This window comes from Perognathus longimembris, chromosome 28 (assembly GCF_023159225.1).
Source record: "Perognathus longimembris pacificus isolate PPM17 chromosome 28, ASM2315922v1, whole genome shotgun sequence".
NCBI lineage: Eukaryota > Metazoa > Chordata > Mammalia > Rodentia > Heteromyidae > Perognathus > Perognathus longimembris.
The window spans coordinates 1,003,891-1,019,261 of NC_063188.1; the positions used below are offsets into that span (position 1 = coordinate 1,003,891).

The window sequence follows — 15,371 nt, forward strand, 5'->3', positions numbered from 1 at the left end:
ATTGTGAATGTATTGGAAAATGCATTTGAAATGAACAAAATCCTAAAAAAGAGAAATTATCAATATTGATTCAAGGAAAGGAAGAAATTGGGCTTATTTGTAATCCCAGTGCTCAAGAGGCTCAGGCAGGAGGATTCTGAGATGAAGATCAGCCTGGGCTATATAGCCAAACCCTGCCTCACAGGAAGGAAGGAAGGAAGGGAGGGAGGGAGGGAGGGAGGGAGGGAGGAAGGAAGGAAGGAAGGAAGGAAGGAAGGAAGGAAGGAAGGAAGGAAGGAAGGAAACAAAGGAAGGAAGGAAGGAGAGAGACAGGAATGGAGGAAAGGAAAGAAAGAAAGAGAGAGAAAGAAAAGGAAGGCAGGCAGGCAGGCACCAGAAATCTCATGTAATTATAAAAATGTGTTCCTAGTGATGAGCTATCTTTCCTTTAAAGTAAATTTTAGACTATTATCTCTTTGCTATTAACATGCATTAATTATACCTCAGAAGGATTTAATTGTGACATTTCCACTGATGTATACAATATATTCCAAATAAGTTTCATCCCTTCTATCACTCTCCTTTCCCCTTCTCCCCTTCCTAAAACTACCTGAACAGAGTTAATTGTTCTATTTTCATATACGTAGACCATTTACATTGATCAATTTCACCTTTACTAACCCTTCTGGCAGGCTATAAATTCTTAATGAAATCTCTCAAATATTAAAGAATAATTCTAATTATATATACACAAGGAAAATGTAAAAACATCTGTGTAAAAGGACAGAGGTTAGCATTTCCCTTCACAAATATGGAGGAGGCCTTCAGGTCTGATGGTATACATACAGTTTAAGTCATTGCCACCTAATTTGTGGCACTTAACCACAATTTGGGGGAGCTAGGATGTTTGCCTATGGTTTACCTATGTGTGCCAATGGTAGAACGTTTGCCTAATATGTGCATGGCCCTCAATTCCACACCCAGTACCACATACACAAAAAGGTATACACGCTTGTCAGAAGGCAAACATAACCTTGAAACCAAAATCCACCAAGAACATTATGAAAAATCCCGTGAAAATTTTGTCAATTGCAATCTTTTTTGGTGCCAGTCCTAAGGCCTGAGTTCAGGGCCTGGGTACTAACCCTGAGCTTTTGTGCTCAATCTTAGTGTTCTACCACTTGATCATGCCTCTATTTCTGACTTTTGGTTGGCTACTTGGAGATAAGGGCCTCATAAGAAATGAAAAAAGAATCTCATGGACTTCCCTGACTAGGCTGGCTTTCAATCACAATTCTCAGATCTCAGCCTCCTAAATAACTAGAATTACATGCATGAACCACCAGCATCTGGCTTGTTTCCCTTTTACAGGAGTGAAGCCCTGAGTTAAAAATCTCAGCACTGAAAATAAGAAATGTTAAAAGAAGTTCATTAGAGAGAAGGTAAATGATATGTCAGAAACTGTGGTCTACATGAAGAAAGGAAGAGCAAAGAAGGAACAGATGACACTAAAATAAAACCTCATATTTGGCAGTGCCAACTTCCAACCTTATTTTCTTAATTGATCTACTATATAACAATATATATTCAAAATAATAATAGGAACAATGTATTTGATTATATATGTTTGTATACACCACATGTTTATTTACACATGCTTTTACATAAGTGAAATGAATTACAGCAATAATACAGGAGATAAGAGGAATGAATTAGTATTAGTTATTATTATAAAGTTCTCATAGTACCTGTTAAGTGGCCCAGTGTTATGCATAAGTCACAAATATGAAGATGGTCAAAATATTACTAATATAATAGATATTAATCCAACTATAATCCACAATCACTTTGAATATCAGAAGTCTAAATGCCCTAATTAATAGACAGATTATCATAATGGATCAAGAAAAAACATGACCCAACTATATATTTTCTACAAAACTCCCACATTAAACATAAAGATACATACAGAGTAAAAGTCAATAAATTAAGGGGCTGGGAATGTGGCCTAGTGGTAGAGAGCTTGCCTAGCTAGCATACATGAAGCCCTGGGTTCGATTTCTCAGCACCACATATATAGAAAAAGCCAGAAGTGGCACTGTGGCTCAAAGTGGTAGAGTGCTAGTCTTGAGTGAAAGAGCTCAGGGACAGCATCCAGGCCCTGACTTCAAGCCCTACAACTGGCAAAGAAAAAAATGAATAAATAAATAAATGCAATCTATACAAGTAATATACATTTTGACTAAGTAGCATTTATACCAGGTATGTAAGGCTGGTTCAACACTTGAAAATCAATTGTAAAGTACCATATCAACAGGCTATAGAAGGAAAGTTATTGAACTAGGCCCCATTGTGTCACACCTTTCATTCTAGTTACGACTGAGATTCAAGACCGACCTTGGCAGAAAAGTTTGCCAGACCCTTTATCAAGCCATAGCTGGGCACAGTGGTGCCCTGTCTTCCTAAATAGGAGGCTGTCTTCCTAAATAGGAGGCTGATTAGTAGGATCACAGTTCCAGGCCAATCTACACAGATAAATCCCATAAACTCCATCTCAGTAGATGGTAGCTGGATGCAGTAGTGCATGCTTGTCATCTTACCAATGACCTGAAGCTTAAGAAGAGGTGCACCTCTTCAGTATCTACCCACATCATTACAAGTTAGGATATGGTAAAGACACTTGTGCATCCATGTTCGTTGCTGCACTATTCACAATAGCCGGGCTATAGAAACAGCCCAGTTGCCCTACAGTAGGTGAATGGATCCAAAAACTGTGGTATATGTACATAATGGAATTTTACCCATCCATTAGAAATAATAAGATTATGTCATTTGCAGGGAAATGGATGGACCAAGAACAAATCATGCTAAGTGAGGTAAGCTAAGCTCAGAGAGACAAACGGCACATATTTTCTCTCTAGACCTAAAATATAACTAGACATGATAACTTGTACAGGCATTCACACAGACTAAAGGAGGATACCCTTACGGGAGGAACACAAAGGTGGAACTTCTCTGGACATTTAAAATAGTATTTATCGAAACAAATTCCAGGAAATGGAAACATGGGTTTTCGTTGTTGTTATTGCTGGTGGTGGTGGTGGTGTTTGTTTTTTCTTTTTTTGTTGTCTTGTTTTTTGGGGTGTAAAGGGGGCACAAAAAGAGAGGGAGAAGGGGTAAACAAATGCAATCATGCTATTAGTATACACTATGTAGAAAATGAACTATGTAATTTGTGGGCAGGGATAGCAGAGGAAAACTGGGGGAAAGCAAACGAAGGGGTGACATTGTCCAAAAAAGAAAAGTACTCATTACCTGACTTATGAAATGGCAACCCCTCTGTACCATACCTTAATAACAACAATAAAATTATATTTTTAAATATAGGTAGATCATGGTCTAGGGGTGCACCTTATCTAAAAAATAACTAGTGAGGGGCTAGGAATGTGGCCTAGTGGCAAGAGTGCTTGCCTCACATACATGAAGCCCTGGGTTCTATTCCCCAGCACCACATATATAGAAAAAGCCGGAAGTGGAGCCTTGGCTCAATTGGCAGAGTGCTAGCCTTGAGCAAAAAGAAGCCAGGGACAGTGCTCAGGCCCTGAGTCCAAGGCCCAGAGCTGGCGAAAAATATATAAAAATAATGAGTGAAAAACAAGGTTAGAACCATAGTTCAGCAGTAGAATGAGAAGTGTGCAGCCTTGAATTCAAACTTCATTATCACCAATAAAATAGAAAAAGTCACATGTCTACAAAAACCTACAAATACTATCATACTTAATGGTGAAAAATGAGCCTTCTCATAAAGGTCAGGAAGAAAATAAGAATGTCCCTTCTCTTGACTTCCTTTCAACATTGTACCAGAAATCCTAGTTAATGCAATAAAATGAGTGAAAAAAAAGTAAAACTGTCTTTGTTCACAGATGACATGATCATCTATGTAGAAAGCATCAATAAATTAACAAAAAGTCTGGTACTAATATGAGATTATAGCAAGGCTGCACAATATAAGATTGATATACAAAGTCAATCTAGATTTCTTTTGTACATAAAGGCAAAAGATAAATAGCCAATATGATATTGATGGAGAAGGAGAAAATTGGAAGCCTGACACTAGATAGCTTCAACATTTACTATGAGGCTGCAATGAGCAAGCCTGTGGCCCTAGTGCAAGACAATACAAACAGATCAATGGAGCAGAGTAGCCTAGAAATAGACCCACATAAAAATAACCCACTGATCTTTGACAAAGAAGCAATATAGTCCAATGGACAAGAAGGTTTTCTTTACAAACGATGCTTCAGGAACTGCACATCCATGAGCAGAAAGATGAACTAGACACAAGCCTCACATTCTTCACAGAAATTAATTCAAAATAGATCACAGAGCTAAAAGTCAACCACAAAACTATCAAAATTTTAGAAGGAAATGAGAAATATTAGATGGCCCTGTGGTTGGCAGTGATTTTCTCAGATATAACATCAGAGGCATGATCTATGAAATAATTGCTAAGCTGAACATTAAAATAAAAAATATTTGCTTTAGGGAACATGCAATGGCTAAAATGAAAAATGAAGACAAAGACTAGGAGAAATATTTACAAAAGAAGACATAGATGATATAAAAACTTATTTAGAATAAACTGTGCATGCATAAAGAGGAATGATATTATGTCATTTGCAGGGAAATGGAGAGACCTGGGAAACATCATATTAAGCAAAGTAGGTCAGGCTTAGAAGGATCAATGACCCATGTTTTCTCTCATATATGGATGTGAGATCTAAACTATAAACATATATATAAACACCTATACCATCGCATATATATATACATATAGATATATGGTATTTATAGTTGTGTGGTACTGTTGTGAAATCACTGAACAATTAACAGATAGTACTGTATAAGAAAAGGAACATTAGGAAAGTGAAACATGTCTGCTTTGGGGTGTGGGTACTAGTGGGGCAGGTGTATGGACAGGAGCGAGTATAGCTATAATGTTCTTTTCTTTTGTTTTGTTTTTTTGTCAGCCCTGGGGCTTGAACTCAGGGCCTGAGCACTGTCCCTGGCCTCTTCTTGCTCAAGGCTAGCACTCTGCCAACCTGAGCCACAATGTCACTTCTGGCCATTTTCTATATATGTGGTGCTGGGGAATCGAACCCAGGGCTTCATGTATACAAGGCGAGCACTCTTGCCACTAGGCCATGTTCCCAGCCGCATAATGTTCTATACACATGTGTAGAAGTGTAACATGGAAACAAGATGAAACTGGTTGGGGAAAGGGGGAGAAAAGTGTGATCCTAATCAAGATGTAGTGTATCCATAAGTGAACATGTTAAAATGAAACTCCTTGGTACAACTAACTGATGCAAATAAAAATTAAACTTTGGGGCTGGGAAGGTGGCTTGGTGGTAGAGTGCTTGCCTAGCATGCATGAAGCCCTGGGTTCAATTCCTCAGCACCACATATATAGAAAAGGCCAGAAGTGGCGCTGTGGCTCAAGTGGTAGAGTGCTAGCCTTGAGCAAAAGAAGATCTGGGCTCACGGACAGTGCCCAGGCCCAGATTTCAAGCCTCAGGACTGGAAAAAAAAAGCTACATTGTTTTCATCACTTTTCATGGTGTTTGAGCAAGATTTTATTTTGTCAACATGTCCTGGCTGGTCTTGTTCCTGTGTGCTTGTGAACTCTACAAGTTTCACACACTTGGATAGGAAAAAATGGATATTATGGAGGGGGGGCTCTTCAAACCACAAAATACTTTCATTCTACTTTCTTTCACTTTTTCACCTCTCCTTTTCATCATTATTAGAATGTGGTGTAAATAACTATTAATCCTGACTATGTAGAATTGAAGTGCAGCTTATGCAAAATGATCAAAAATAGTATTACTACTGAAACAATTGCTGGAGAGACTTAAGTGTGTTATTTAAACTTACAAAGAACTAAAGTTAATCACATCAGTAGCACATACATAGTGTGACAGGGGACTCAAGACCACCTTCTGGAACATCCAGGCCTACATCCAGGCCTATCCTGCAATTAAATTCTATTCCTCCGTGGTTTGAATATAGGCTAACTCTAAAAGTTGAAAAGCAGCAGAGTGGGGTGACTCACACTTTTAATCCTAACTCTGAAAGGCTGACAAGGGAAGACTGTGTTTCTAGACCAGCCTGGGCAAAAAGTTCACAAGAGGACTGGGAATATGGTCTAGTGGTAAAGTGCTCACCTCGTATACATGAAGCCCTGGGTTCAATTCCTCAGCACCACATGTATAGAAAAAGCCAGAAGTGGTGCTGTGGCTCAAGTGGCAGAGTGCTAGCCTTGAGCAAAAAGAAACCAGGGACAGTGCTCAGGTCCTGAGTCCAAGCCCCAGGACTGGCAAAAAATAAAAGGTCACAAGAACCCCAACTCAACCCCTTAAAAAACAAACAGGTATAGTGGTACACATCACTTACCAAGCTAGGTAGGAAACATAAATAGAAAGATTGAGGTTCAGGCTGGCCCGGGCAAAAAGCAAGACCCTATTTGAAAACACAGTAAAAGCAGAAGGCTTCTACTAGGCAGAAAAGCACCTGCCTGGCAAGCACAAGGCCCTGAATTCAAAGCCAGTAATAAGCAAACGAAAAATAAATAACTGTTGAAAACCAAAACAAGACTCCAGATTATGATGTCTCCATAAATATTTTTCAATGCCAAGTGAAGCAAAATAATACTGGGATTGTCCTGTCCCTCTCATAAGCCTAATTGGATGACTCACAGGCCATTTGAAGACAGAACTTTCCCCATCAAAGTCCTTTCTACACATCATCAATTGACAAAATTATATTTTATTTTGCTTATTATTGTGATCATAACTTTTTGTACAGTTTTTTCTTATTTTCTTGCACTATTTAGCTTCATCATATCTAACTTCTTTATGTTTTCAATCATACCATCTAATATGTTGAGTTCACATACACACTTGTTTTGTTTTTAATTCTTGGACTCCTCTGTCCTAAAGCCTGCCATTCTCGTCCTCCAACAGAGACTGATCGCCAATCAGGCCTTCTGCCCAGTTGGCATCCCTGGTATTTCCTGTCGCTGCCCTCCTGGCTTAGATCCACTGTCCTGTGGATCTCCTAGCTTCCTTCTTGGCTTACACCTTTGTTTTTCTTCAGAGCATCCTCAAGTAGCTTCCTACGAAAATGTATTTCAGAGGTGATTTTTTTTAGCTTGTGTATCTACAACTTTTTACCTGCTGTCAAGCTAGATAGACATTTTGCCTGGTGTAGGATTCTATATGGAAATCCCTTTCTTCCCTATATGCTTTGTTTGGTGCATCTTCCATGGAGGTATCAATGGATATGATACTCCACCTGTGTATATTTTAAATGTTGAAATAAACATAAGATGAGAAAAAATCATTTTCTCTTGGAGGTTTGAAAGCCTTATTTGATTTTTTTCTTATTGCCATATTATTTCTCATCAACCAGCATTCTTATTAGGTTTGTCACTCTTCTGATGATTGCTTCTTTTTCTAAATCTTTCAAAAACTTTTGATACTTGCTTGCTGCATTTCCTATTTTCCTCTGCTGCTTTGCTGTGTTTTCTGTGATGTTCTCAATATGTCTATTGGAATTTGAGGGTTAGGAACATAGATCTCAAGTGGTAGAGCACTTGCACAACAAGGCCCTGAGTTCAAACTCCAGTAGTGAAAAGAAAATAATTTCAAATTTCATACTTTTGTACAGTGCTGAGGATTTATAATGAGGTACATAGAAGGAAAAAACACTACCACTGAGCTACATCCCCAGCCTAACACTCATATTCTAATTTCCAAATTTGAGCCACAGGAACCCTCGATTTGTTAGGCAAGCACTCTGCTGCTTGAGCCATACCTCTCTGACTTTTTATTTTAGTTGTTTTTCAAATAGAGCCTCCAGTTTAAGTTCATGTTGGCCTGGACTGTAATCCTACTGTTTACACTTTCTGCGTAGCTGAAATGACAGGTACATGCCACCATACCCAGGTTTTATTGGTACAGATGGAGTCTACCTGGGCTGCCCTTGAATTGTAGGCCTCCACACCTCCACTTCTTGTGTAGCTATGATTACAGTCTTAAACTACCATGCCTGGCCTCCAAGAATTCTTTCTTTTTCTCTGATTGCTCTTTTTACATAATATTCTTGTTGTATTGACACAATCTTTTCTATTAGTTCTCTTAACATATTGTTATACCTTTCTTTATATAAGTTGCATTTTATATGATTCCACATCATTTTTCTATACTTCTCTAGGCTTTTTTGTGTTTAAGGCTTTCTTCTGATTTCTGATGATGGTTAGCGATTGGTTTAATAAAGAAAGACTCAAAAGCTATTGTGCATTTAATGTGATGTTGGGCAAATAGGCCTAATCTCCTCTGGTAACTGTGTTGTGTGGAGGGCAGGGACTGAGGAATGGAGATCATAGCCCCACAGAAGCCACCATGAAAAAAAAATTCCTCAGGAGTTGTCCACACCCACATTGGAAGACCTAGCTCTCCATGGAGTTAATTCAATTTCTTCTGACAACTATCAAATGTTTTCCCTGCAGACCTGTGCCAGCTCCCAGCTCAGCTGTGTAGTGGAGAGGAGAGGGAGAGGAGGTTCCAACTAGAACAGTCATCCTGTACTGGGCCTTCAATTAATCCCCGTGCACTCTGTCCTATTTAATTTCATTCATTAATTCCACAATATGCCTACTGATTCCTACTCTGATGTTGTATCTGGCAAAGTGGTCCCCACTTCCTTGTCAAATATTTCCAGCTGAGTTTTTCCTGTCCAACTTAATCATCAACTAATTCCCATTTGCATTCTAAAAAAATGTTGAAATCTTCCATCCCCACCAAATAGTCTTCACTTTGACAGGCTTATTCCATTCCGTGTCGTAGCATTTTTCTTTTAGTGAGCTTCTGTGCATAAGGAAGGAAAACTCCACGTGGGCATGGACACTCATGACTGTGATGGATCAGAGTAAATTCTTCTTAGTTTCTTATCAATGTAGTTTTCACTAATTTGGCCACATCTCCCAGGTTTTAGCATACTTGAAGCTCTCCTTGTCAGTCATTTTTGAAGAATTTATAGTTTCAGTTTTTGTTTTGTCTTCAACAAAACTTATAAAACTTCCAAGTGGAAAGTGATTTGTCTAGTTTTACTTTCACATCATTCTTTTGTTCCTAATTTTTAAGTTTTATTATATTGTTGCCAGAGACTATGGTCTATGTGACTTCTAAATGTTGGAAATTTCTGAGGTTGCCTTGTGCTAAGTCCAATGCATGAGTAACTTTAAATGTTTTCTAAGTGTCTGAAGCAAGTTTATATTTCTATTTTTAGTTGTATCATCTTAGATATCAGTCATAAAATTTTCCTTTGTCATTTCTCATTTTCTTTTGTCACTTTGCAGTTTCTCTTCTAAAATACATTTCCCTATCAGTTCAAGGAATTTTTAGACAATTGGAATAGACATTTGTGCTGTACTCTACATTAAAATCCTTCTTTTTTTTCTCTTTTGTTAGTTGCTATGCCTTTTATTTCTCCTGGTTTTTATCTCTCCATTTTCAAATGGATCTTTTTTTAAAAAAATGTTGTCTATTTTTTAGTGAACTATTTTCTGGGTGGTGCTGAGGTTTAAACTCAGGGCCTTGATCTTTCTAAGCAAGCACTCTACCACTTGAGCCATATCCCCAGCCTTGTGTTTTGTTGGTTCTTTTTAGAATAGGTCCTACAATAGGGTCCTTTTATGATGGGTCCTTTCTAATAGGGTGCTTGCTTCCCATGTGTATGCCTGAGTTGTGATTTTCCTCCAATGACCTTCCTGTCGTTGCTAGGATGGCAGGCACTTGCCACTGCATCCAGCATTTTACCCTAAGATGGAATCTTGAGCTGGGAATATGGCCTAGTGGCAGAGTGCTTGCCTCGTATACATGAAGCCCTGGGTTCGATTCCCCAGCACCACATATATAGAAAAGGCCAGAAGTGGCGCTGTGGCTCAAGTGGTAGAGTGCTAGCTTTGAGCAAAAAGAAGCCAGGATAGTGAGGACTGGCAAAAAAAAAGAGGATGGAATCTTGTAGATTTTTCTTCTCAACCTGGCCTGAAAACGTGATCCTGATGTTCACAGCCCAGCAAGTATGTGGGATTACAGGCATTAGCCTCCAGCATGCAGCTTATATTGACCATTTAAAAATTATACTAGTAAATACTTTCAATTATATATGGACATGGTACATGCCTGTAATCCCAGCTACTTAGGAGATGCAAGCTGGTGGAGCTCCAGTTTTAGGCCATTCCTAGGCAAAAAAAAAAAAAGTTAGTGAAACACAATAGCCTCTTACCTCAAAAACTACAAATAAAAAGGCTGGGGACATGATTCAAGTAGTAGAGTATTTGCTTAGCATTTACAAGACCCCGAGTTCAACCTCTAGTAGTGCAAGAAAAAAAATGTTTTTGTCTACACCAGACTTACTTGTTGGGATGGGGAGGCTCTCTAAATTTTTGCCAGGGCTGGCCTCAGTGATCCTCCTGATTTTCACCTCTTGAGTATGTGGGATTACAGGTATGAATTATCATATTCAGCTCTTTAAAAACTTTTGACTATAGTGGAGAGAGGAATGGTGGGGAAATACAGTTATAATACTCAGTGTACATATATGCAAGTGGAAGCAGGTAACTTGAGGGGATGGGTGAAGATGGGATAGACAGTAGAAGTAGAATGATGGGAGGAGTGACAATGATCATGATGCATCATATTCAGAAATGGATATGCTGAATGGAAACCTCTTTGTATAACTATTTAAAGATATTTTTAAATGTTGAAGAAAGTATTTTATCTTACTTTTCACTGCCAAGATTGAAATTATGGTCTGGGAATGTGGCTTAGTGGTAGAGTGCTTGCCTAGTATCCATAAAGCCCTACGTTTGAGTCCTTAGTACCACATACACAGAAAACCCCAGAAATTGTCTATGGCTCAAGTGGTAGAGAGCTAGGCTTGGGTTCAAGCCCCAGGACTGAAAAAAAAGATTGAAATTATATCAATTAAGCTCCTTTTATTCAATCTAAGGATTTCAGGAAGATCCCCTACATTATTTGCTTTTAAAAATCCTGCTTCTACTCAAGCATTTTTCTCCCTTTAATCCAGAATTAACTTACTTGTTACAGTCCCTACAAACCCTTGAATTTTGCTAGGTAGAATAATACATACCTCTGATCCCAGCTACTCTGGAAGCAGTGATAGGGCAATCCTAGTCCAAGGATAGCCTGGGAAAAATCTAGATCAGGGCAAAGAATTTCCAGACCAATTTATGAGGAACTGATTTTTTTTTTATTATGTTGACCCTTCCCTGCAAAGAATATGGCTATTTTTGTTCAAGCCTTCTTTTATATATTTCAGTTAAGTTTTAGATAGGCTTTCGCCTTTCTTACTAAGTATATTTACAGATGCTTAATTATTTTTGTATTCAGAGTGAATTGAATGTTTCCCCATTACATTTTCCAGTGTTTTATTACTAGCTAGGTTTATATGTTTGTATTCTAACACTAGAGAATTGACTTAAGATGAAGACCTTTCTTCACATAGCAAAAGGGTTAATGACAAGGGAAAAATATGTACACATTTATTTTACATGAATTATATTGCACTTTAGATCATGTTTTATTACTTATTCTGTTTAACATAATTAAATATGGTGTTTACAATTTTATAGCTATCTTTTATCAGATTAAGAAAAAGTTCTTTAAAAAAGAAAATGTTCTTGTATTTGTAATTCTCTAAACAGATTTTTTGTTGTAAGAGTGATGTACAGCTAAATTGTTTTTTAAATCATAAGAAGGCATTGAATTTTACCAAGTCCATTTTCAGCATCTATTGAAATAATCGTCTATTTTTAAATTGTGAAGGTTGATTTTCTAATTTTAAACCATCTTTGCATTCTAAGGATAAAATTCAACCTGGTTATGATATATCATACTACTTCAGTTTATTTTCTACAATTTCTATATCTTGTGTCATATATTCCTCAGATTTTTATAGTAATTAAATTGTTCCTTTTTTTGGCAATCTTGAGGATGGAACATAGGACTCTGCACATGCAAGGTAAGCACAAGCACTCTACCACTGAACTACATTTCTAGCATGTGGTTTTTTTTATGTGGTTTGTTTCCCACAGTCTCTCTATAACCTAGGCTGGCCTCAGACTTACATTTCTCCTGTCTCTACCTCCTGAGTGAGTGCTGGGATTACAGGTGCGTGCCACCACACTTAATTGTAGTAGTTATGTTATGCTAGTAACGTCGATATAGAGAATTTTGTGTGTATGATTGGAGCTATCCATTCATTGAACATTTGAAGAAGTCATTTGGTAAAGTTCTCTGGGCCTATTTTTGTGCATGGGGAGCCAAGTTTTTTTTTTTTTTTTGGCCAGTCCTGGGCCTTGGACTCAGGGCCTGAGCACTGTCCCTGGCTTCTTTTTGCGCAAGGCTAGCACTCTGCCACTTGAGCCACAGCACCACTTCTGGCCGTTTTCTGTATATGTGGTGCTGGGGAATCGAACCTAGGGCCTCGTGTATCCGAGGCAGGCACTCTTGCCACTAGGCTATATCCCCAGCCCGGGAGCCAAGTTTTAACATGCATAGTTAACTTGTTTGGCAATATGGGGGTTTGTCCAGGTTTTCTGTTTGTAAAGTCAATTTGGGTAAGGTATATTTTCTAGGAATTTACTCATTTTGTATATGTTTTCAAATTTGCTGGCATACAGTTTTTTTTATAATACTTCTGCAAACTCTCTTCCTTTTTGTTGTTTAATCCCATTTTTACTTACAATATAATTTACTTGTCAGCTTGGTAGAGGGCTAGCTTTTGCTTTTAGCATTTCAAAAATTAGCTTTTGATTTCCTCAGTCCTCTCTATTGTTTGTTTCTTTTTCATTATTTTGTGTTTGTTGTTATTTTTGTCCTATTTTCTCCAGGTTTCCTTCGCCACTCGTTTTAGAGCTTCTTGGTTTGGGTGATGAGCTTGTTGACCTGATGAGCATGTTGTGCTGAATCCCTAGACTCCAGCCTCACACATCTAACCGCCTATTCAACACCTCCATTTTAAAGCCATTAAAGAGCACCTCAAGCGGCTGGGAATATGGTCTAGTGGTAAAGTGCTTGTCTCACATACATGAAGCCCTGGGTTCGATTCCTCAGCACCACATATATAGAAAAGCCCGGAGTGGCGCTGTGGCTCAAGTGGCAGAGTGCTAGCCTTGAGCGGGAAGAAGCCAGGGACAGTGCTCAGGCCCTGAGTCCAAGGCCCAGGACTGGCAAAAAAAAAAAAAAAAAAAAAAAAAAAAAAAAGAGCACCTCAAGCTTATTATGGTCAAAAGAGAGTTCTTTTTTGTCAGTTGTGGGGTTTGAAATCGGGACATGGGTGCTGTCCCTGAGCCTCTTTGTGCTCAAGAGTAACTCTACCAGTTGAGGCACAGCTTCACTTCTGGTTTTTGAGTGGGTAAATGGAGATAAGAATTCACAGGAACTTTTCTGCCCATGTGTCTTCCAAGTGTGATCCTCAAATCTCAGCTCAGGCCCAAGCCACTAGTGCCCAGGTTCAAAAGAGACATTTTGATAAGCCCCTGTGAAAATTTTGCTTTTTCTCTAGTTATGTCCATCATGCTGCAAACTGATGCTACCCACCCAAACTCAGGCTTTGTTTCTTCTCTTTCTCTATTTACTACATCCAGTTCTTTCTTCTCAACTTTGAAAACATATTTTGACTATCACAACTTCTCAGAAGTTACAGCATCATTCGACCTCCAGACTGGCCTTTTGTCCTCATTTCATCCACCCCAGCCATCTCTCCACTCTCCATCTTCAACATAGACCTGATTATGTCAGCTTTTGACTCAAAATCCTTCAAGGGCTTCTCATCGGGGAGTAATACCCCACTTCTCAGTGTGGCAGGGAGTGCCCTTCAGCACCCCATTCTCTACCATGCCTAGCCAAATTGGCCTACTTAGTCTCCAATGTGTTAGACATGATTCACCTCCAGGGCCTTTGAACTTGTCTGGTGAAATAAGGGCAAAATTCCAGTAGATATCAAAATAGCACTTTTCACGGGAGGGTTACCCATCTCAAAGCCCTTATCTCTACGTAAAGTTGTTTAGCTTGCTTTTTTTGTCCAGTACTGTACATTTAGAGCCTGGAATGGAGCTTGGCATATAACAGGTGTTGAATAAGTGAATGTAGGCAGGAATCACAGTCAGGTGTCTTGTTAAGCGTGAGATCAGCACAAACATGAACATAGATTGGATGGAATTGGTAGCAGGGTAAGATCACCTTATCGAACACTCCTGTCCTAATTATCTTTCGTCACACTCTGAAATATCTTTTCAAAAGAGAATTGCTGTATCTCAGCTCCCAAGTTATGTCTCCCTAAATAAGATAAACGTGGGCTGGGAATATGGCCTAGTGGCAAGAGTGCCTGCCCCAAAATGAGATAAACGTTGCTTCCTCTGGGTTGTCACTGTCCCTTATATACACCTCCACCAAACAATGTAGTGTAACAATGACAGGTCTCAGACTGCCTTGGCTTGAACTGTCGTCCCTCGCCAGAGTTCTGCGAAGGCCAGAACTGTGATTTGTTCCTAGTTTATTCTCTGTGCCTCTAAGACAGTGTGGCACCTGGCAGCCTCTAATGAAATAATGCAATGAGTAGGCCTTTCAAAGTAAGTCCCCAGGCTTGGAACGACGTCAGTCTCCAGGGCTGGCAACTTTGTAGCTGCTACTGTAAGTGGCGATATGTTTTTTTTAATGCCGGTACAGTGAAACGCTTACTGAAGTGTATTGGATGCGCTTATGGACAGCAGGTCAACAGCTTGGCAGAGCGACGCAAACAGGCGTCCAGAGCCTAGGCCTTCGCTGGCCCCAGCGTCCACAAGGGCCCATTAATCCTTAGCATTCAAATTCCGCCCACTAAACCATCCCCTCGGCGCCGAAGCCACCTCTTTCCCCCAAATGACAGTTGATGGCATCCAATCCTCCTCTGAATGGCGGTCCGCCCCTTTTCCCGACTGAAACTGACAGGAACTTCTACCAATTGAGTATATCTGCGTTAAGGCCCCGCCTCTGCCTGGATGCCACAGCCAATGGAAGGCAGGCCCTCGGAGGCGCCGGAGGCGGGGTGCGGGCACGCAGGTGCAGCAGCACGCAGGCCGCCCGGGAGGGCGGGGCGCGACGTCCGCCGTGCGGGGTCCCGGCGTCGGTGGCGCGCGCGCTCCCTCCTCTCGGAGAGAGGGCTGTGGTAAAAAGCCGTCCGGAAAATGGCCGCCGCCGCCGCTGCCGCGCCGAGCGGAGGAGGAGGAGGAGGCGAGGAGGAGAGACTGTGAGTGGGACCGCTGA

General features: G+C 39.8%; 1 protein-coding gene and 1 non-coding gene across 2 annotated transcripts in view; both read left to right on the top strand.

Moving 5' to 3' along the window:
* Window positions 1–752: 752 nt before the first annotated feature.
* Window positions 753–873, top strand: LOC125344439. The gene has a single exon (XR_007209551.1). It is a non-coding gene; the product is annotated as a U6atac minor spliceosomal RNA (small nuclear RNA).
* A 14,342-nt stretch (window positions 874–15,215) lies between these two features.
* The window catches only part of Mecp2 (methyl-CpG binding protein 2), a 64,949-nt gene continuing 64,793 nt past the window's right edge, over window positions 15,216–15,371 (top strand). The window contains exon 1 of the mRNA XM_048336824.1: window positions 15,216–15,354. Coding sequence (XP_048192781.1) covers window positions 15,293–15,354 — 62 coding nt within the window. The 5' untranslated portion in view covers window positions 15,216–15,292. The remainder of the gene's footprint in view (window positions 15,355–15,371) is intronic.